Source organism: Stegastes partitus, unplaced genomic scaffold, assembly GCF_000690725.1.
Source record: "Stegastes partitus isolate 25-593 unplaced genomic scaffold, Stegastes_partitus-1.0.2 Scaffold349, whole genome shotgun sequence".
Classification (NCBI taxonomy): domain Eukaryota; kingdom Metazoa; phylum Chordata; class Actinopteri; family Pomacentridae; genus Stegastes; species Stegastes partitus.
The window spans coordinates 372877-397505 of NW_007578080.1; the positions used below are offsets into that span (position 1 = coordinate 372877).

The 24629-nt window shown below is 39.4% G+C and overlaps 1 protein-coding gene across 1 annotated transcript in view; it reads right to left on the reverse strand.

Annotated features, from left to right (window-relative positions):
• Positions 1-22772, reverse strand: part of citb (citron rho-interacting serine/threonine kinase b) — a 41740-nt gene extending 18968 nt beyond the window's left edge. The window contains exons 1-15 of the mRNA XM_008284165.1: positions 22696-22772; positions 21004-21147; positions 20531-20650; positions 13613-13783; positions 13353-13406; positions 13162-13215; positions 11921-12061; positions 10169-10294; positions 8730-8825; positions 8356-8472; positions 8040-8149; positions 7630-7804; positions 6517-6714; positions 6356-6409; positions 2530-2727 (exon numbers count right to left, since the gene is read on the reverse strand). Of these exons, the coding sequence (XP_008282387.1) occupies positions 2530-2727; positions 6356-6409; positions 6517-6714; positions 7630-7804; positions 8040-8149; positions 8356-8472; positions 8730-8825; positions 10169-10294; positions 11921-12061; positions 13162-13215; positions 13353-13406; positions 13613-13783; positions 20531-20650; positions 21004-21147; positions 22696-22704 (1767 nt within the window). The 5' untranslated portion in view covers positions 22705-22772. The remainder of the gene's footprint in view (positions 1-2529; positions 2728-6355; positions 6410-6516; positions 6715-7629; positions 7805-8039; positions 8150-8355; positions 8473-8729; positions 8826-10168; positions 10295-11920; positions 12062-13161; positions 13216-13352; positions 13407-13612; positions 13784-20530; positions 20651-21003; positions 21148-22695) is intronic.
• Positions 22773-24629: the final 1857 nt, after the last annotated feature.

Consider the following 24629-nt stretch of genomic DNA (forward strand, 5'->3'; position numbering starts at 1 on the left):
CTCGTCTATGACTTCCATCGCTGGTTACACAACTAGCAGGACTGAGAGCGCTGCTGGACACCCACACACATATCCTCCCACAGGGGCAGCGCACACATCACACAGCCTCCTCTCTCTCTCTTTCTCTCTCTCTTCCTTGCTGCATCCACAATACAACACATAACAATGCTGAAATAATCCCAGAGGTTCTGCTGCCTGATTTACACTTAACACTGTCAGAGCTGGGAGAGATGTCTAGGTCACCTGTCACAGGTATTGTGGAGATATCACATAATGTGAGTAAGTGAAAACCTGGTGTCTGTCTGTGAGTGGAAGAGGGTGGGGGGAAAGGAAGCTGAAGGAGAGGAAGGACCTCAACTGCCATAGATATCAAAAAAAAAATATTTTAAATTTTTTTTAAAATTTTCAACGATTCACAGCTGATATTTTGCAGCAATTTCATGCAGACATGTGACAACCACTACACCGTAGTGGTGACGTGTCAGCTGAATGGAAGCACCGTGAGTGACTCTAAAAAACTGGGCTTAAAAGTCAGCTGTTGTTTTCTGTGTTTAATTCCACACACTGGTGACCTATCTGATGTCTCAAAGAGAATGAATGGATGGAAGACTGCAGTGTTTCCTTGTTCAGTTTTGAGAAATGTCAGCGTTCAAACTGTCACATCAGCCACCTCCGTCTCTGTTCTGTTTTCCTTTCTCTCCTATCTGCTTCTTGTTGTTGCTCCTGTCATTTACCAGATCGGCTTTGTACTTGTGTAGTGATAGTGCTCCTTGCTAGTTTTGTCAACCTGACCTTTACCTGTATGTGTTTTTGCCTCATCTGATTTGTATGCCTCCTCTGACTGCTTCCCTGTCACTGACCCTGCCTGATCTAAGTAAAAAAGGCTTTTGATGTTTAACACCATTTCCTATAAGTATTGCTTCTGAGTCCAAGCTTCAGTGTCTGAGGCAATTCCTAACTCTGAAACAGCTCCCAAATATAAATAAAACTGATGGAAATCAACACATACAAAAACAAGAGCAGTACTAAAAAGAACAATGCCTATTGAATCTGAGCCAAATGTCCCCTAACACTCCATTAAAAGGTCTGCTGTAGAGTTCTCTTGTAAATAACTATTGCAAGCTTCCATTTTCATTCACTGTTCGCTACCCCAAAACACATTCTGAGGTCTCATAAGGATGTTGAATGTATTCCTGATACAGCTTTTGCAATCAGTGGAATAGCACGGAACCATTGTCTGAAATGTGTATGCATACATCAGAACTAACACAGCAGGGACCATTCATGTTGCAGTAGAAGTATCTCATAGATTAGAAACTCCACAAGGTACCTCTATATGACTATTAATAAGAGATCAGCATTGTAGTCAGTACTATAACCCCTTCTGTCAACAAATCAATACAACATACCAGTTTTGCATTATTGAGTATTGCTAGTCCACATGACATGTATTTGTATTTGTGTGTTTCTCGACAGCTGAAAGAAACGCACATGAGCAGGGAAAAAACATGCACGCGCGCGCACACACACACAAACATACACATACACACATTTATATCTGCGTAAGGTCAGTGACTCACATAATGCGTTCTCTAAACTAAAACTATCACTCAAATAAACACTAAGGCAAAACCTCAACCCTTACTTAATACTTATTAAACTTTATCTTTGCAAACAAGTCTTAACAATCAGACAGCAAATTAAAGTTGTGGGGATTGACTAAAATGTCCCACATGATGCAAACATTTTGTTACTATGATGGTTTCAATTTAAAATGTATTCACTCAAAATCATAGGTACATATACACCAATCAGCCACCTTCCTAATATTTTGTATGTTCCCCTTGGAACTGTTTGGGGGTGTTCCAGTGTCCTGTGGTATCTGTCACCATGACATTGGCAGCAACTCCTTTGGGTCCTGTGGGTTGCTGGGTGGGGCCTCTGTGGATTGGGCTTGTTCTGCTGCAACCCGCAGATGTTCAATCACATTGGGATCTAGGGAGTTTGGAGCTTGTCCTCAAGCTGTTTCTAACAAGTTCTTCAATCAATCAATTATCAATTTATTGTCCTTGCACATGTCACAAGTACAGAGCAACGAAAACAACAGTTACATCCCATCCAAGAAACATATAAAGACAGTAGCTAATAACAGGGGGAGACAGGAGAGAACTGTCGGACCGCCCAGTCTAAGCAGGGTCACCTCAGAAGATAGGAAAAGGGAAAACAAGAGGGAAGACGGGGGGTGGGGGGTGGGCACAGTGTGAGATTAGGAAAAAAAAAAACACCTCAGCACTAGGTTTTCTTGTGATGTGGTGAGACGTATTATTGTGCTCGTTCTGCAGCAACATTCACAAAAGTGGTACGTGTCAAAGTAATGTCCACATGAATACCAGGACCTGAGATTTCCCAGCAGGACAATGCATTGTAACAAGTTGATCAGTGTCATTCATTTCACCTGTAAGTGGTTTTATTGATGTGGCACATTGGTGTAGAACTATAACTAGAACATGATCACCAGCAGCCAAATACCTGTTTCTGGTTGTTAAGGTGCATTTCACGGTCAGCCACCTCTCGACGAAGCCTGTCCACATCCTGGCTGAGGTGCAGGCGATCTTCTCTCTCATCAGAGGCCTCATCCAGCTGCTTGGACAAGTAGAAATTCTGGCGGTTCAGCTCGGCATTCTCCTGAGTCAGTGTGGTCAGCTGCTCCTCTAGGTCTGTGATCACCTGTAGAAAAATGAGAACACTCAGTCTGCAGGTTTAAACTGATGAAAATATACACAGTATTCACTCTGCACATGTTTTGTTAAAAAGTTGTACGCACTTTCCTGTATAATTCTTTTTATAGTACAGAGCCAAGAGTCACAAAGAGTTTTTTTTGGAACTACTTTAGCATTTCCTTGTAATACTTTTTACACATCTACTGATCCATATGAGCAATTGCTGTGTTGGTATAATCCAGTTATGATGCACTGCCAGTTTAGGGAACCACTTTATAGGTGCTTCAGAAAGGATGCATTTATGGCTCATTTCCTCTTGAATAGGCTGCACTTCAACAGCATACCTACTGGCTGTGAGCACAGCTACAGCTGCTCAGCCTGAGTGTAGTGGAAGAAGCTGTGGTTGTGTATATGGCAAGAAAGTATTGTTGTTTTTATCAGTTATGACAATGTTTTATCAATACACCACAGGAGCCCAGGAGTGCAGCAGCTTTAGAAAACCTGCCCAGCCATGTCAACTCATTGCACACACACAACAGCTGCAAACAGTTTGTGTTACATCCATTATAAACTAATGTGTCACAGCTAGAATCATAACAGCCAAAGCGTAACTATGGCTGCAGCCACATCAAAGCGGCAACATCATCCTACAATCACAGCTACAGTCTGTCTTAATCAGCTTCAGCAGCAGTCTGTGAGAGAGCTAGGTCAACTAATTCCTCTAGTTTCTAACTGCAATGGTACAGACTTGTGCCTAAGGAGCCACAGCTTTAGGGGTGCGCCCACTCCTGCTGTGTTTACAGCCAGCAGTGTGTAGGTGAGTTCAGCTGCACTGATCTCCTTCTACATCAGGTCTCTAAGCCTTAACATAGTTGAGACATAAACTCTGTTAAAGAGACATCTCTATTATATAGCAAAATGTTTTCGGAAAACACAGTAAATGAACAATAATTTCATGATTTACAGATAAGATAAAGTTTTTTTTCTGAAATGGTGAATATGTTGTTCGTAATGTTGCTCCTCCGCACAAAAACTTGACCTAACACCCCACACAGTCTAAATTCTACTGCTGCATTATTACATGATGCAGATATCTGGGCTAGTGATGTAATGCAGTAATCATTTTGGCATGATATCTAGCCTACTTGTTTAACCCAGGCAGCATTCAGAGCAAGGAGCAGGCTAATCATTTCATCAGCATCGGCTTGTTCCCTTAATCAGCCATAACTACTGTGCACATTGTAGGGAAATAAGGGTTAGAGGCTGATGAGGCTGCCTGTGAAAAGCCCTTTATCCTCAGCTCTTATGGGAGCATGTGTACTACGCAGAACTTCAAGGTGGCGGGGGGAAGAGGCAAAGCTTTTAAGTACATAAATTAGCTGTCTGTTCTGTACTGACTCAGTGCTTCTGCTCCCTGAGGCAGGGGACTGACAGCAGCAACTAAACTCTTAAGGCTGGGCAAGAAGTCAACAGTGGAATGGATGCAATGGTGATCTGGCAAGCCTCTACTCCACTCTTCTGTCAACCCAATCTATAGAGCAACTTGAAGACCTAAAGTAAATCACACCACGAGCTTTGCATCTTCAACACTGCTGCATACAAGGTGCTGAGTACTATTTGTGAAGGCCGTGGGTGTCACACAGCTTCCTTGATTAAAATGAACATGGCCTTTACTGTACGCTGAAAGTACAAATTACAGAGGAACATCTTCCTCTTTGATGAATGAGCAGGATTCCAACTAAATTCACGATTTTTAAAGTAACCTCATTTTATTGAAGTCATTACTACCTAAATACGAGTGACTGATATGGATAAAACTGTCGTATACATAGATATGATAAATTTGATAGTAATTCAACTGAGAAAATATCTATAGATGAAATGGAAATGCCTTTGGGCAAAACCAGTGTAAAAGCACTCTTTACTGATTTAAATAAAGCCCACTATGCCCTAATGCATTACTGACATATTCCTAAACTATAATGTTCGTCATGTGTAGATAGGAAGGAAGAATAAAATCCTTATAGTACCTCTCTGCAATGACACTGTTACACTGTGAAACAACACAAGTATCCACTCTTCTTTAAGACTTTGAATTATGTATACACCGAATGTTTTTCTCCACGAGTGCACTTGAAAAAGACAGTCACAAATAAGGCTAACACTCTTAAGTTCCAGTGTCTGCAGGTTACAATGCTCCCGTAACACAAAATACACACCTTAATACAAGGTAGTTGGACACATGAAAGAACATACTGACAGTGCAGGTATTTCTACAGTCTCCCCATTAGTGCAGTTAAAAACAAACTATTTTGCTCAGCATATTTTGTCGTAGTATGTTGCTTACTGAATGTCTTGCACGTAAAGCTGCCATTTTGGCCAAAATATAACCCAAATTAAAGTTTAGATTTCACCCTTTGATGGTCAGGAGTGTGCTAAGTAAACTGGCTCTTTAGATTTTAATCTGCCGGTTCAAATGTCCTAAAAAATGGCCTCATGTAAATGTCTTGATGGAACACTAAAAATGATAAAAGAGGAATTATCAAGGGGTGACAAAAAAAGGGTAATTCCCTGGAGAACTACATTTATTGACACTTTATCAACACAATTTTCTAGATAGCTTTCTCTTTTCCAAAACATTCCACAGACAGACTAACCAACATAGCAAGTCTTAGAGGGGAAAAACAGAGTGGCATTTCAAGCTCTGCTTGTTGCAGAATTTGGCTGTGTTTGCCTGAACACTGGCCAGCTGAATCTATGGACATTGCCTTCTGAACAGTTTGCGAGTGGGAGGATCTCAAAAGTAGGGCAATGGGATAAAGGAAGACCATGATGATCTTGGTATTTATTCACGGAACAGTGTATATGAATTTGAAGGCACTCAAATGTCTTTACATGACATCACTTCTCAAGGTTAGTGGGACACGAGGACTGCAACATCCTATGTTGTCTAACAATAATAAATATCTCTGCTGACATAGAAAAGAACTCTAATTAACCAAATTTAAAGCTCTTGAGGCTAATGTGGGAAAAACATCAGATGCTGTGTTACAAACTAAACCACGAGGTAATGTTGAGTGCATGATACCATGAAGCATGGCAAACAAAAAAACAAAAAATCCTAGAATGTGAAGCTGCCAAAACAATGATCACTGGACAGAAGCCTTCCTGAACTGTTCCAGCAGGGCTAGTTTGGTAAAAACCAACTCATTTACGTAATGTGTTAATTAGCACAATGGCATCATGGAAACAAACGATTAAACTGAGAATGAATCTGCCACTGTCTGTGCTGATTTGAAACAGCAAGTCTAACTATGGCCATGGAGACAATGTTCTGGGATCATCCTGACAATATGAGTGTTGAGCCCTGGTGGTAAATTTACATCATAAAGTTTTAAAGGATTCCGCACTTATATTTTGAAAGGGAAAGGTTGTTTGAAGTCCCAGTGAGTCAGGTGTTTTTTCAAAAATGAGACCCGATTTATCCAAGAATGTCAAAAACACATATGGACAGAAACATGGCTACTTGAAGCTCTGTGTGTTGATGTGCGATGATTCAGCTGGTGTTCAGCGCCAGAAGAGCTGACTATTCCTGGAAAGAGTGAAAGAGCAAAAAAGAGGAGTGAGCGGCTTACCGCACAGCTGTCTCTCAAGGCATCAAACTTGCGTTGAATCTCATCTCTGTGGGCCTACGAGGCATGACAAGAGAGACAGGGGGACAGATTTTACTCCCTAAATTATATGACATCAAAGGAGTCATCATCTTCAAAACTCCTTTACTCTCTCTCTCTCTTACTCTGAGCACAGTGATCTCCTCCTCAGCCTCTGCAGTGGTCTCCTCTAGCTCAGTCTTGGCCTGCTGCAGTTGGTTCTCCAGAGCATGGCGAGCTGCCTGCAGGTTGCTGATCTGAGATTCACGCTCTTGCAGTGACAGGGTCAGCTCTGTCACCTGACGCTTAATCTCCAGCTTTTGTTCCTCATTCTCCAACCCAATCTACAAAGGCAGACAGAAAGGGACCATTCAGGATCAGGAGATAGAGGAGGCGATTCACCCCAAGGAGCAGTCAGAGACATGCTGACATGACACAGCTTTCCACAGGAATGAGAGAGCATTACACCTGAGTCCTCACCTTGCTCTGATTCTGCCTCGATTTGTTGTGTTGCTATTTTCTGTTACATCTTGATTAAAAACAGCAAGTAAGATTGTTATTGCTCAGTACTAAAAATTACAATGCTGCATTTGCATGGTTCATGAAGGTAGCAAATCAATATTGGTGATTAAGGAGTTCTGCAAATGTTTTCTAGCTGATAAAATGAACTTTCTGGACAAATATAGAACATTTTCATCTACATGACAATACTAATATTCCAATGCAAAGCCATATGCTACATTTATGAACTGTACATCAAATCTTCTCTACCTTTTTTAACATTAAATTTCATGGCTAGAGCCTATACATCATCATCTAATAACCAATTTGCAAGCTGCACCTGCTTCCGCATGGGGTCATAATGTACTATATTTCTTCAACATAAATTCAGAGACAGAATGATACACAGGTGTATTTCTGCTATTTGAAGACAGATTAGCACAGATGAAAGAGGTCTAGTGCTCAACTTTAGCTACTTAGCCTTTAAAAGTGTTGTCTGTTGTGCTTAGAAATACACTTTGTGTAAATAGTCCCTAGTACTTACTTAAAATGACTTGGTATTGAAACAAAAAAAGGACTAGAAATGAAAGACTGCACTGGAACTGACACTACAGTAAAAAATAAATTGGGAACAGGGTGAAAGCAAAGAACGTTTGAGTGTCACACTTGTGGGAAAGCTTATATCCACGAATCTATCAACACATGAATCATGCTTAATAACCCAGCTTTTCACTGTGCCCCCTATAATATCTCCTCACCTCTCGGAGCCGAGTTTCCAGCTCCATCACACGGCTCTTATTGCTTTGCTCTTGCTGACTCATTTTCTCTAGATGCTCCTCCAGTTTAGCATTCTGGGCCTCCAGCTTCCCAGCCTGAGACTCCAGGTAGAACTTCTGCTGGCGAAGCTCTGAGATCATCTCCTCCTGGGCTTTCCTAGAAAGACCACACATCAACATGAGGAAAAGTTTAATAGGAGGCAATGCAACACTCCCAAGATAAAATTAGGGACATTCCAGGTATTATTTTGCACAAACTCTATCCTCTTCAACCAGTATGTTGCCCTTCATAGTCGGGATAAGAATAAATGGCCACGGCTTTCACTTGGTTACCTTTGTTGCATTTACGTTTGCAGTTAAGCAGAATAACGAGGTTTTGTGTAAGTACTTACATGTTTTTCTGCGTGTAGATACTGCTGTTGGCTGCCAATTTATTGGCCTCTGACAGCTCAGCAATTCTCTGTTCCAGGCTGTTCATCTTTGAGTCCATGGCATTTATGGTCTGAATAGAAAGTTTGGATACTATTACTTTTGTTTTGAATAAGCGTTCAGTAACATTTTTCACATACTGGCTTTAACTGGGATCGGATTAAGGATAATTTTTTTGTGCTGTACAATAATAATATTCCAAACCTGAAATCTGTGTCAGTATGGTGCATGTTAAAATACGCCTGAAATAGCGTCATTTCCAAGCTGGTCAGTTCTTACCGCCTTCTGTTCACTGATGATGCTGCACTTCTCCCGCACCTCCTCCTCATATTTGCTCTGACTGGACTCCAGCATCTCCTTATCAGCCATGTCCGCCTTCATCTGGGCCTCCAGCACCTGCTCAATGCCAGGCAGCCCACAGAACCACAACCAGGATATCAGGATATCACTTAACCGGACAGAGAATGGTGTAAAGATGACATACAGTAGATCTCCCAAGCACAGAGGACATCCACAACTAACCCAGCCACACAAAGACCACAAACATAGCATGACCACTTCCTGTATGTTCATTAGGATATACCTGCCTGTCGTTCTGCATAGCAACAAAGTGTCTGCAAATGTCAGTGTGTTTATGTATTGGGAAATCAAACCTTAATCTTGTCTTCATAGAGCTTTTCCTTCTGTTTAAGATGAGTCTCTAAACGCTGGGCTGTGGCTTGGGTCTCTCGCAGATTCTCCTCCAGCTCCTACACAAAAATAAAAATAGGTTATAAACAGCATATTAATACCAGGGGCCATGCTCACAAAGGCTAAAAGTAGCAAAAAGTACTTTCTCAACAATTTTTGGTATGAGAGTGAAATATAAAGTATTTCATTACAAATGAAGGCTCATATATTTGTGGTAAGTTAGAAGTAGTCCAAATGACTCCTTAATCTCTAACACCTAATCACAATCAGCGAGGTTTCCTCATCTGGTTTTGAAATATAATTATGAATGTTTATTAGCTTGACTGTGGGGGATTTGGATTGTAGTGGAGTCTGAGGGGATTCAAAGTCTTCACCATCACACAGGTTTTTTTTTTTTTTTTTGGATGCCTCCCACTACATTTGAAAGGCAGTGTTCATAAGCTGTATTACTTCGTCAAATATATAAAACCAGTGACATAGTTTCATAAAATACACTAAACATATGTTGATATGTGATTTTTAAATATGAATAAATAAATAATATTTGCTTTTTTGTTGCTACTGATGCAGTAAGTAATCAAGTTCATGAAACATATCATCATCTATGCTAATGGTTTCAGCCACCCCGCTTTTATTTTTGGGGCGCTCTTCATTGGCTGTATCCACAGCACAGATTTGGGCATGATGGAGCAAAAAAAAAAGATCGGTGGACCTATATATGTACAATACTGCAAGAGGCCAATTCTTGTAAGTTGTCTTCATTCAAACACATTTCTCTCAGCAGCTTTGATACACAGTCTTAGGAGGCCACTATTAGTGTCGAAGCTTTAGTGCCATTTAGTGCCAAAAAAAAAACCTTTATGAAACTAGATGAAAAATTTTACTTTCTCTCCTACACACCCACACAGTTGTTCATCACTAATAGACCTGTGATCAGGTTAAATTTGGGGGTAAGTATGCAGGATATTAAATGATGTCACTATATGCTGGGATACTGCAAAAAAAAAAAAAAAAGTAATTTGTCCCACCGTAAATGTTGCAATAAAAATAACCAAAGAAGTGAGACAGAGATGTCAATCAAGCACGCTTTGTTTACACCCACACTAATAAGGTAAACTAATTGAAAATACTTGCCGTGGTTGTATCATGGCTGCGTAGGGGTTTTAAAATGAGACAGTGTTATGTAAAATGAATTGTTGTATGTGTTACCTTTGTGGCCCGTGTCTATAAAAATAACACTTTACATTCAAAATCACCCATAAATATGGTGAATGATAAACCTCGGGTTTTCAGAAATATTATGTAAAATTGCACTTCCTCTGCAAAGATGACAATGAGCTATGTTTATCTCACACCTCCTCTGATTATTTTAGCTCCACACAAGAGATGAAAGGTGAGTTACCAGAATCTTATCTGCCATCTGCTGAATCTGCTGGGCCTTGCTCTGGACCTCATCCTTAAGTTTAGTCTCCCGGCGCTCAACAATCTCCAGCCTTTTCACCTGGTTCTCAAGAGTCTTCCTACCATCCTGCAGACAAAGAATAAAAGTTATGCACAAAACGTAACTGACTGACTTTTTTTTTTTGTTTTAAAAACGCAACCTCAGGTCAAGATAATCCATAGTTAAAAACAGTTTTTAGCTGTTCGAACATCACAACTCACAATTGCAGGAATTAGTTTTTAAATTTCCACTTCAAGGAAAAAGCAACAGCATGCTGTAGCAGTTTGGCTTGTTAGTGATGTACCTCTGCAATGTTTATATTGCTTACTTATTATTAATATTACTATTATTCAAAGTGCCTCACAGTGGTTCCAGAGAGCTTGTTTGCATTCATGCAAGATAGTGTGAGAGGTCTTTGGAGCCGTGTAAATTTGACACTGTGCATGTTTTCTTTCCACTAAGGCTCCTATCAAATCTACTCTAAGCTATTTACCAAGCATGTTCTATATGACACTATTGACATTAACATTAACATAGTTAGTTGCTGAAGTAAAGCAAAATGAAATGAGAAAAGAATCATTTTAAAATTTGATTTACACAGCTATCAATTTTTAGTTTTTGTTAAATTTAGATGTTTGGACAATTTACCCAATGAATTTGGCCTGTAAGAAAATTGTGCACAGAAACAGTTTGCTGGTATTAAAGCAGATGCAAGAGCACCAAGCCACCAGAGAATCAATTAGCAAGATGTCCTATGCAGCCTGATAAGCTTCACAACACCAGATACAACAGTGTTTCTCTGTTTAGGATCATAGATTATCTGTACACAGTGAATACAACAAGATTATGAGCAATATTTCTCCAAAAATATGCTTAACTCATTTAAAGCATCAACAGGCAAGTAAATAAGCAAAAACAAAACAAACAAACAACAACAAAAAATACAGCCCTGGTGCAGCTTTTCTCTCTCAACTCTCTGTTCTAAGTCCCTCTGAGCAGACAAACATGAATTTCAAACACACAAAGGTAATTCAAATATAAAGTCAGCAATCATTTATGGCTTTAATCACAGGGTAAAAAGACCTGCAAATGGCTGAAATCTCCTGTCAAGAGGCTAGGCTTTCTAAATCCTGAAATTTGAACCAAGAGAATGTGCATAAGTCTACTTTCCTCGCAGATCACTTGAGCTGCAATATGAGGACAGGTTGATATGGAAATTTTGCCCAACAATACAAAAAAGATAGTACTACCGACTCTGGACTAATGATTGTGAACATTTCTGTCTAGGGTTCTTTTGGCAGCAGCACATCAGTGTATATTTTTGATCAGCTGAAAGACATTTTAGGTTAGTTTTACCATTTTCCTTTTACCCTTCATCACAAAATGGGACAGTGACATAAATCCAGAAAATACAAAAATCACTTGAACACCAAGGCTACCTGACATGCTATCATGCCATCCCAGCACAAGTGTTCCTCAGGAGGTGTAAAAACATGTTTACAAGAGAACATATGGGTTCTTTGTGCTTTGCAAATATCCAAGCCAGATCTATTTAAGCAACACGTTTGACAAAAATGTTTAGCATCTTGCAAAGCAACAAAAGACGTGATACACAGAATAGAAAGAACAAACAGACAGGAATCCAGAACAAATACATGCAGGTAGTGTGGATGTGTACAGTGAGCATGATACACACCGAAGGTGTGTATGTACCTCAGTCTCACGGAGTCGTCTGCGCAGGCTGTCACTGGAGTCTTCCTTGTTCTGTAGCCTCTCTAGATCTCGTTCCATGCGCTCTTTGGCCACTTTCATTGTCTGAAGGAGGTCTGTAGCCTCTGCACTGCCCTTTAATGCCTAGAGGTTCAAAGACAGATTATCAGTTAAAATCTACAGTGCCCTCCATAATTATTGGCACCCCTGGTTAAGACGTGTTAAAAGCCTTAAAATAAATATAATTTTTATTGCGGAAGAATACTCTCACACTGAAAATTGTAGAAAAATGTAACCTTCAGCTCAACTCAAATAAATTGCTGGCAAAAGGGGGTTGTAAAAAAGTATTAACGTCAAGGGTGCTAATAATTGTGGAACACATGATTTGATGAAAAAGAATTATTTTTTAATGTGGGATTTTTTTCACACTGAATAAATGCACTTGAATTAAAGGCAGAATTTTCCTCTTTTTTCATTGTGGTCCAATATTATTTAGAAAAAAACAGAATTTACTAGAAGCTAAAGAACACATCTCAACCAGGGGCGCCAATAATTATGGAGGGCGCTGTACACATTTGTAAATATTATTGACACAAACTTAACCTCTTTAAATTTACAAAATGTATTGTCCAATCTGATACAAATGGCAGCGCATAAGTCAAAATAAACATTTGAAGAACAGCTATCAGCAAAGTAATTGTGTGTAATAGCAAACCAAATACATGAAAGTAATTATTTACTGCATGTAGAAGCATTACCTGGGTAGTTGTCTGAGCAACACTGGTGACACAGGGTTACATTGCACTGTTTGCAGATTATTTCATTAACTAGTTTGCACTAAGTCAGAAGGAGACTTATGGCAATTGTGGGCTCAGTCAGCCTTGAATATCAGCACCACAGCCCTCATGTACTCTTGGTAATACGGATGGTACTTTTAAATATTCATCTCCAGGAAAAGACAATTAGAATGAAATTATCTTTACTAATGAGGCAAAGCGGGTTGATTGCTGATAATTAAGCAGTAACTCTAGTTTTAAAAGACGGCTTAATTGTTCTCTGGCCATAGAATGAATCTGACAGTAGACTACAGTTTATAAGACAGAGAGAGCAAGAAGCAGGTCAGGAAGGGTAAAGAGGGTGTTTATACACTCATCTGAAAGTGTGAAATGCTGTTACATTTCTTGCATTTGGGAGCACAAGCTCAGATAAATTATTCATCAATCTTCTCAGCAAAAATGTTCTACCTTGGCAAGCTTCTCTTGAAGATCCTGGATCTTTGTCTGCTGCTCAACATTAGCCTATAAAGGAACATTTGAAATGTAAAGGTTATCATACTTATCACACTTGAGGTCACTTGAACTTGTCAGTATCCTTATTTAATATTATTTTTTTCTTCAAACCACACAATCTTATCACAACCGAATCAATGAACTACCTTCTCCAACTTGGTGATCATCTCCTCTGCGTCCGCTTTGCCCTGCTCTTTGGCCTGTGAAGATATAGGACAGTCTGTGAGATCGCCCCCAGATACTTTAACAGCAAGAACAAACTTAATAATGACTACAAGTTACATATTTATAGATCATGATAGTATCATACTGTCACTTAATTGTGAATGGTACAATGTGTATCACAAATCACATCTCGTTTTACCATGACTTTTGAACCATAATGAGCTTTAGTTACAGTGTGGACCTTCTGCATCCTATGCTGGTAGTCTGCAGCCTTCCTCTTCAGTTCCTCGCTGGCCTGTCGAGACTCTTTCAGCTCGGCCTCATATAAGTCGCTACGGCGACGGGCAGCAGACAGGTCCTCCTCCAGTTGTCTAATGGAAACTCGCATCTCCTCCAGCTGGGCATGATATTCCTACGCAAAGACAACAGAAACCTTAGATGAGTGAAGCGAGGAGAGGAGAGAAGAGGAGAGGAGAGGAGAGGAGAGGAGGGGAGAGGAGAGGAGAGATCTGCTAAAAGCACCCAGCATAGGAGGTTGTCTTTTAATTTTTTTTTAAAGATAAGCACTTTATCTAGGTAATATGACAATATTTGTTTTGCAGCTATTTACGGTGACCTTCTAGCAGTGCAGAAAATTTTGCAAAAATTGCAAGAGCAATTACCAGCTCTAAGGCAGCCTCAGTGATCTCTGATTCAAGCCTGAAGAAAATGTACTTGTTAGAAACTACTGCATCATTCATACCAGTCAGAGTCACACATTAATAACTCAGCAGAATAAAACTCCACATATAGTAGAGGTAATGAAAAGCTAAATATCTAAACAGTCAATAAACAGAGAAAAGTATGTAAGGAGAAAAAAGTTGTTCAGCCAAAGTCACTTGTACATGTCTGTTAAACAGTAATTAGTCACAGGCTAACAGATCTAATTTCAACCATCTCATCTGCTTACAGGGCACATCAGCCTGTCTGTCAGTCTAATAAAATGTAGCATCTCTCTGCATCCAGGGAGGCTGATGCTCAGCCGACACGGATTAAAACAAATGAAGCAGACAGCATCAGACATGGTGAAAATGATGCTAAAATAGTTTTGGTAAAGTGGAACGAGGAGGGTAACATGGGTAAGCCCACTGTCACAAAAGGCTCACTCAAGGGGCAATTGTTGGGTTTCTCTATAATATTGTCTTGTCTTGACTTTACTGTATAAAGTGTCCTGAGATGATCATGCTATGTTCTGATCTGGTGTCATATAAATAAAATGGATTTTAATTTAATTAAATATTGATCTCTGAATGAAGGAACTGTCTCCCTAAACAAAGTAGTGATAGCCTGTTAGAAAAACCATCAGGGAAGTGGCTTTGCACAGTATGAAAGTACCTGCGCGTCTTCCCCTCTGATCATTTTGGCTCCAAAAAAGCAGACTGGCAGTAACGCTTTAGCAAAACAGTGACTCAGTATAAGGAAATTCAAGACATTTTATCTAAAACACAGAAATAATAAATATATATCAAAGAGCAGTCTATATTACGAGACTAAATGGCTTCAAGTGTAAGCTAAGACTGACCGTCTGTGAGGAGTGAAAGTATACCAGCCATTGATTTTACTACTACAGCTAAATTTACTTTCCCTTGATACATAAAAAGAGTTTAAAAAAATAAATAAATAAATGAAATAGCAAAGAAAACTGCAAGCAAACATGACAAACACAACAAATATGAAACCAGGAATATTAAATTATTATAACGTGCGACATGCTTTTTTACAGATTTCTTAATGTTTTTGTTTAAGTTGTTCTTTCATTTATTTCCCTTTAATAAGAAAGTTCAATCAAGTTGCGTGATTAAACAACTCAAGCAAGTTTCAAGTGTCTACCTTCCAATTCTATTCAGAATTTTTTTATTCAGAATTAAAGTTAATATGACACCCATTCCTTTTCAAGGTTATTTGCTAATCCACTAGTTGGCTGTTTGCTAAACTGCTTGCAATTGTGCAGTCATACAGTAATTTAGCTTTGCATTTCTCCACATGCTCAGAGATGTGCATAGGAGAAAAACTTTCCATTGAACACATTGTTGGGGTGAGTTGTGCATTTTTATTCAGCCTTTTCAAACTAAAAACAAAAGTATGTGTGCCACGCAACCAAACAGGGTTAAGAAAAAATCAAATGTGAAAATTTTGTCTGGGACGTCCGGCTTCATCCTCAGTTTGTAGCATGTTAGATGGATTATGCATACATAGACACACAATACATGCACCAACTGATGCCTCATAAAGCGTTACGGTTTCTAACCCTATTTCTGTTAACACACCCGAGACAGAAACAGTGTTGTTCTCTGTGGTTCTTTGCTGCTCGTGTGTCTTTTGTGAAATTATCACTTTCCACGTGTTTGCAGGTCTTTCTGGCTTTGACACAGATTGCTTAATTTTCTCTGAAAATGAATCCATCCCCAATCTCTACTGTTTGTTGATCCAACACTGCATGGTTTCTGCATGAAAATGATAAACACTGCAGTCATATGACAGAGCGTGGGAGACAGATGCTTTTCAAGATGAAATGCTGGATTTAGCTGGCGTAAATACCCTGCTAAGAGGCACCAGTGAGAACACAGAGCCATTTAATACGCATGAGCAGCAAACTATCTTTGTAAATTTGAAGACACAGACTATACTCTTTTATTTTAATCATAATCTATTCATAAAATATTTTAATTTGAGAAAAAAAAACTTGAAAAGAACAGCTAATGGGATTTGTTATTTTTAAGTCCTGTTATACACATCCAGTTATGAGGAGTTCTGTTCAACCACAACCCAATGTGAACCTTCACTCATACCTTCTGAGAATCCTGGTGGGAGTGTGTTATGAATATTTTACTGACTGTGTTTAACTTTAACTTGCACTTGAAGACATCCTACTGGCACATACATCTTTATTTGGAGAACCTCTGAACAGAAGACACTGGTTGAGCTGGAAAATCGAACAGTTGTTTTTGCAGAAATGCATGCCACAGGCTTGCATCCCTGTGACACTATACAGTGTTTAGGTGAATGACAATGTACATTTAGCTTATCATGCTCAACTTTACACAGTGGCATACTAAAATTAAAGACGCCCTACAGTGAAAATCTTTTTTTTTTTACTTTGCTAAAATGTCCTGATAGTTTTTCTGATATCCCAGAAGGCACATTATGAGTAGGAAACACCATAGCTGAGCATTTCCACCATGAAACTGCAATGTAGCAATGATAGTCTCATAAACTTCGATTTCATATGAAGCAAACCTAAGAAACAAATCCTGTTAGCTTGCAGGGTATGGCTTTCTGTATTCTTCTTCTTCGATAGTGATTTGCAGTTTGAACATGTATGGCTGAATTACATTTATGTATTTACACTTATATACTTAGTTGCCATGGTGATGGTGGCGCGCATAGACATAGCGGCCCCTTCAGGAGACGACGAAAATGAACGTTTTAGTGTCTTGTCTATCCCAGACGTTCATTACACAAAACTTACTGCAGAGAGACTTTGCTGAACATCAGGACAATAAACAGCACTAAAATTGTGGCGATTGGTTGTGATTTGGACATACTACACCAACACGGAGTCCAATCGGAGACTACGCCGGCAGTCCCCTGAGAGAGATGGAAGCGCAAATGGTACGAACGTAAACAAAGAAGGAAGAAGAGAGCCGAGATCTATGCTAGGCTAAAGGCTAACCCCTCCAGAACAGCAGGACCGTCGCTCCTGCTCTCCAATGTCCGCTCCCTCAACAACAAGCTGGACGAGCTACATTTTCTGAGAGAAACCCACAGAGAGCTAGCTCTGGGCAGCATCTGCGGCTACACCATCGTCACACCATTGTGCGTGTCTTTGTGTCCCTGAAGACCTGTCAGGACCTGAAGAGGTTCTCCATGTTCAGCGTAATGGTGGCCCCTTCAGAAAAAAAAAAACAGAAAGAACAAACACTGGACCTTGAGGGAACCACAGACTTAGTGACATGTAATGGTGATATATAACTACATGGAAGGAAGAGAGAAAAGAGTAGGGGAGAGGAGCCCAGTACATCATGGGAATCCCCCAGCAGTTTAAACATATAGCAGCAAAACTCAGGTGACCTTGAGCAAACCTAACTATAAGCTTTATCAAAGAGGAAAGTTTCAAACCTAATCTTAAAAGTAGAGAGGGTGTCTGCCTCACAAACCCAAACTAAGAGCTCATTCCACACCAGAGAAGGCTGAAAACTGAAGGCTCTGTCTCTCAGTCTGCTTCTAGAAACTCTGGGAACCATAAGTAAGCCTACACCAGGTCTTTACAATAAGATGCAGCTTGGTCATTAAGAGTTGTACATGCAAAAAGCAGGATTTTATATTCTATCCTTGATTTTACAGGGTGCCAATGAAGAAAAGCTAGTATGGAGCAAATGTGATCTCTCTTACTGATTCCTGTCAGAACTCTGGATGCAGCATTTTGTATCAGCTGGAGAATTCTAAGTGAATTATTGGTACATCCCAATAATAGGGAATTACAATAATCCAGCCTAGAAGTTACATATGCATGGAATAGCTTTACAGCATCACTCTAAGACAGGATGTTCTGAATTTTGACAGTATTTCGTAGGTGAAAGAAGGCCGTCTTACAGATGTGCTTTACGTCTGTGCTAAAAGACATATACTGATCAAAAATAATTCCAAGGTTCTTCACAGTAGAACTGGAGGCAAAGACAATCCCATCCAATATGGCTATCTGGTTTGATAGTGTGTTTCTGAGGTGTTTAGGGCCAAATACAATAACCTTAGTTTTGTCTGAATTAAAATGAAGAAAATTACAGGTCATCTAGGCCTTTATGTCCCTCAGACATGCCTGGACTTTGACTAACTGATTGGTTTCATTTGGCTTTATAGATAAATCTAGCTGGGTGCCATCTGGATAACAACGGAGTTTGTACAGTGTTTCCCAATATTATTGCCTAGAGGACCATGTACAAAGTAAATAATATTGGTCCTAACATAGAACCTTGTGGAACTCCATAACTAACTGCTGGGGGTGGAAGAAATATCATTAACATGAACAAACTGCAATCTGTCTGATAAATATGATGTAAACCAGTTTAGCGCTTTTTAGGTGTCATTGGGATTAGCTTTAATCCCAATAACACATCCCACTCTCAGTACTAAGATGCTGTGATCAACTGTATCAAATGCAGCACTGAAATCCAAACAGAACAAATACAGAAAGTAGTCCACTGTTTGAGGTTATAAGAAGAACACTGGTGACTTTGACCAGTGCTATTTCTGTACTACGATGCATTTCCTGACTGACCACAATCCTGACTGAAATTATTCAAACAAACCATTTCTGTACAGATGGTCATATAATAGGCTTGCAACAATCTTCTCAAGAATTTTAGAAATAAAAGGGAGGTTGGACATTTAACACTCAAACATCCTTTTCCCCAGTAACTTCCTTAAGCTCCTCTTGAGTGATCCCCGAGGGCCTCAGCATACTTCAAACAAGAAAAAAGACAGATATTGATATTGCTCTGCATCTAACAATTTCTGTAACTTTCCTCAACAGACCATGTGATAACCATGCTTTCCTCAGGCGGTGATTGGACAGCTGTGTGACAAAGTAGGCAGGATCTGACCTTCCCTGTCAAGCTCTTTCTGTCATTTTTCCAGCAAATGTTTCCAGCACTTTTGGTGTGTACCATGAATGCCTTTGAGAAAAGACTGTATAAAATGAACACCCTTATCCCTGTGTGTACAATTTATTGCCTTGAGACAAAACACACCCACAGCCACTGAGTTCTTGAAGAAAGACCTAAGAAGCAGCAGGTCCAACAGTGATATGTAGAGGGAGAATAAGACTGTTAACAGAGCAACAGCTCAATTCTATGGCCCCTCTGAACTGCAAAAACACCCTTGTACCCTAATACTATGTTGTACAAATCTAAATTGTGAACTACAACATGTTATTGAGCATTAGCATTTTGTACCTCCACAGAGTAAGAAAATGCAAAAACATTGAATGCAGATTAACAAAACTTTTTCACCACGAGAGTTTATCAACAAAAGGGCACTGGTACAATACTTCGTATATGAAGTAATGGTCACAAATTCTGCTTCTCGAAACAGTATGAGCTAAGGCCCCAGCACCTCATCACGACAGCCTGCCCACTGCATCAGTGCTCTCTTCACTCGTAGGTATATGGCTCTCATCACCATGGCAACCATTGCACAATGTATTCAGTGCTTGGTAACCAGCACTAGTGTAGGCTGAGAAAAACAGGTTGCTTTTCTATTACCTTTTAAAGAAAAAATGGTGCATAATGCCAGGAAGATGATTTTTCATTCTCTTTATCTGTTGTTTTAAACTGTCAATCTTGTATCAGCTTAATTCTCACAGCTGGCAGCAGTCTGCCATGTGGTGCTGCCACACATGCAGAAATATATGTGCTCACACAAACACTCACATGCCACACACATCCCAATTGATTTCAATAATTAAGGGCTGTGTATACAGTACACTGCTCCTGTCTCTTTTTATATTAATAATATTGCTGATTGCAGACAGATTCCTACAGAGTTCAGCCAGCAGATGCATGATGCAGTCTTTATACAGAGAGTATAATCAACATAATCTAAAAATTCAGTGTATAGATGAGTCTCGCAAAAAGACAAATAAACTTAATAAACCTAAAGTTTATTTGCTCCATTATTGTAAAGTGAAAGTGAAAGTAAAGTGTTCTCAGAGTTTTCAAACCTTGAAAGTCTTCATGGTCATGTTTTTAACAAACATTTTTAAACTGTACATGAACTGTGTCATTATGTGATATATTCTTGATGTAGCGATGTTCAAGAATTTAAAAAAAGTGACAATAATAAGTGCATAAAAGAGGGTACTGCAACATGAGGCATTTCTGCACATGCAGTAGGTGTTTAATGTTACCCCTACAGAGAGTGATGGGTTTCCAACATCATGTGCCTCCATAATTAACAGTCACAATCTACAAACTCAGCCTTGGTGACTTGACCTGTTCCATCTGACTTAATCTGCTTTATTTTGAAAATAAATTAGTTTGTTCAGAGCCCACAACATCAAGAGAAAATAATGTATATCTCCAGCAACTGACCTATCAATGTGATACCCAAGTTGCTGTCCTACCTGCTCTTTGATCTCTTGAAGTTTGTTGCTTTGCTCCCGAATGTCATGAAGGAGCTGCAGTGCTTTATCATCCTCTTGAGTCACTTCCATACGGGCCTGTTCCAAACTGCGCTTCAGACTCTGAAACCAAGATAGACATATTTTCATCAGTTTTGTCAGTTTTTTGGGTACATCCAACTAAAAATAATGCAATCTAATGCAAAAGCCCAACAGTAAATGGTTAAAATGTTTAGATTTGTGTTTTAAATAGGTGTCAGTTCCACTTTTCTGGTAATTTTGAACACCGTTGAATCGTACTGCGTCCCACTCCACTCGCGTTATATCAGAAAATTTGAAATACAATCCTTAAAATCAAACCCATGGCATCCATAGCAGTCAAGTCATTGTGCCTATGTACATATACATGTAAAAACACACATACACATACATGCATATTTGAAACAAGTGAAACAGTCAATTACGAAGACACTCACACTGCATTCTGTGATATAAGTTGCAAGGTCCTGTTCCAGGATTGTTCTCTGAGTCTCCGAGGCTTTCAACTCTATGTCCTTCTGCTGGAGCACTGACTCAAGGTCAGACATCTTCCTCTGGACAAGTGAGATCTCTTGCTCAACCTGAAAATAAAGAACACAGCATGGATCAAACTTTTCCTTTAACTCATTTCACATTTAATTACTGCAGCAGCCCTTGCTGTCTTGTCTTGTATCTTTTTATTGGGGTTGTCCTATGATGTCCTCCTGCTGTTTTCAATAGTAGTAAGAATGCACTTGTGTTTGCGTGCATCCAAGTCTACAACACTGCAGTTGTTTGGTGGCACATGTCATTGGTAGCAATTGATGATACAATTAGATTTGCTATTACAGCATTACATGGCCTGAGGAGCCCTGGAAACCAGAGAAACAGCAGAGCTGGCAGCACAGTCACAGCACTTACTGTATGGTAGCATCAACACACAGCTAGAATGCAGGCACATGCTCACAAAAACACAGCACCGCAGCATGGGGCTGCAGCCAGTAAAACCAAAGGGTCAACATTGTACTGTGATTATTTGTAGTCATGCTGTAAAAACTCCACAGACACTCTTTTAAAAGATCTTTTTAAGAGAAAGCTCAAATGACGTACATTAATCTGATCATAACATGGATTAATGATAATAATATATAAGGCTTTAAAAAAAACTGTGCTTCATAGCCATGTATTACTGTATTTAATATCTCAGTGGATCCTTGTAGATCCACTGCCTTGCAGTTGGCTGGTCACTCTATCTTCATTATTCAGTTTTGGCTGTGTTAACAAGGCCCTGGAAAATTTTAGGTCACACAAAGAGGTGAGTTTTGAATTATACAGAATTCATTATCAAGACATCCTATTACAATAAGTCAACAAAGTTTGTTTAGAGTAGATATAAATTCATGCTTTATAGTGACACAGAGGTGCTGAATTTGTTAGCCCTTTGTTATCAAGTGCACATTTTGCTTTACACATCTCTGCAAGCTGCTTGGTGGACTACATTGAATTATATGCTATACTTTCAATATTTTGTTACAATTACAAGAGAAAATAAACATTTGCTTGAAACTCTTCACCAGCCAGTGGAGCACATCCACCAAAAGATTAACCTTATCAGTGCAAAATCAAACAGTAGAAACTTTAGATGGTGGTTGTTGCAAACCACACATCAATATGAGTTTAAATAAATCTTTATTTCTTTTATCACTGTTCAACATTGCACATATTGTTGTGAAAAACTGTAAACACAGTTGATAAACTATAAAGGAAGAATGAAAGGAAAAGAATTAGAATCATTTTTACAGGAGTGATATATAATGGGAGGCGTAATGTATGCTCCCCACAACAGTGCAAAACAATATCCACCATACTAATGTGTTATTTTAATGTTAAGTAACAGTGCTTTGTTATTTAGTTGATCCTACTCTGACCCCTCTTTTCACAGTTTTTTTAAATGCTCAGGAAAGTTTACTTCATTTTTTAGCACCACAGGCGTATTCAACCTCGACAATACATACTTGAGAGTGACGTGGAGCACAAAGATAAACATAAACACACAAATAAACTCAGCCCTATTGTAAAGGCAAACTGACAAACAGATGGCTGTCATAGCTTGCTCTGGAAACAAACTCTTACCATGTGAAGAGTAATACCTGTGACATGTGTCCGGCAATTCCGGCTGTTTTATGTTAAGTATTGAGGCTTTTCCAAAGGAGATAGTCTTGTCTAGAGAGTTGATGGATGTAGTCACTAATCTGTAGGAGCGAAGAGAGCGAGGAGATGGTAGATAGAGAACAAGAAAGGAAACATGACAATAAACAGTCTTTCCGCTAAGCCTCTCTTGAAAACTGAAGGGCTGACTCAATGCTCTTATGTAAAACACTTACCTTTTATAACCATACTGTATAGATGACTTTCACAGTCTATCAACCAGAATAATTTACCTTCGTGTTATGCTGCTCATAAGAGTTGCAGCATTCTCTAAACTGTTGTTTCTAAATATTTTTGTATTAAAGAGGTAAACAAGGGATATGTAGTCGTAGATTACAGCTGTGATTATTGCAATCAAAACGAGACACATTCGTGTTCATTACAATTAGCTATTCAAGCACATGTACCATGATTAAACACATTCTATGACCAAACTGTAGTGTTGGCTGTAATACCAAGAGTCATATTTAGCAAACAAGCACTGAAGACTTGAGAAAATCACACAGCATACAGATCTAGTCATTCCAGAGCAGTGACACTTAAGATATTAACACTTATTCCATTCATACAGTAGCATGATCACACAGATGGCTAGCAGATAAAGTATGTTATTCACAGTTTCAGTATTTAGTGAGTAAACCACTGGAGATCCGTACTGTGCTGACCAAATATGTGATCATATTCTAGCTTAACAGAGACTATAAATAGCCTGCTTGTGTTCACACAACAGCCTCTTTTACCACCACTGGATATATTTGGCAGCTTTTGTGATCAAGTAGCAGGCAGAAGAATGAGCGACAGAGGGAGAATGTCTATTAAAAGCACAGGCTCACCTCCCACTCCTTCCTACAGTAACATGCTCAACACAAGTTCAACATTGCGTTTTTACTGTTTGATTGCTGTGTTTAAAATAAATGTAATTTATATTGTGAGGTGCACTGTCTTGTCTACGATCAGGAAGACATGCTGCCCAGAGGACCACATACAGTAATAACTGTGTAAAAAACCTTACAGATGAACAGCAGTCATTACAAATCTCTAAAGGCAGCACTGGTACTTATTAATATTTTCCCAGAAATGTGACTAATATAATCATTGTGCTTTGAGGATCATTTGGGGGGTGGGATGCTCAGCAGCACAACAGGCTACACAGCATGTGGCCATGTTGCATCAGAATACTGCCTGGAATTCCAGTTTCATTGGCATGACATGATGCAGGAGCAGGTGGCTTGTAATGAGTGATGATGAATGAGCACTGTGCTAGGCGAGGTGAGTTTTGTCATGCACCTGCTGATCTTCAGCTTGTAAGCACATTATATCAGTTGTACATATTCCTGCTGTCTGGTTTAGATGAAATGTCAAAGTATGCCATTTCTATTTGTTGGTGGCCAGGTTGCTAGGAAAATGATTTTAACTTTGCAGGTATAATCTCCAAAAGAATCAAAAGATTTTTACTCATGTGAAATTGCTTTCACTGAGAGACACAGAAGACTTATGTACCCTGGTCCATGTCTCCCAGAAACTCTCACAGGCCAAAACCGACTAATGAGTCTCATACATCTATATGTGCTGAGACACAAACAACACTGCATGATTTAGTGTTGTTTACTTCTAAACAATGAGAAGAACTTCCACAACAGCCAGCCAGTGGTAAAGTTGGTGGTTACAGGGTGCTATCGTAGCATGAGGCACCAGATGGGATTCAGATCTGGCTGTCTTCCTCCCAGATTCAAGTGCTAGCTGACTGCCCATAATGAGCTGAGCTAACAGACTGTGCAGCTGGGCTCCTCCTCTGCAATAATTAGCTCCCTGAAAGCTATAACTAATAACTATACTTTTAAACGCTCATTAGAACAACAAGAAAGACAGTTTGACC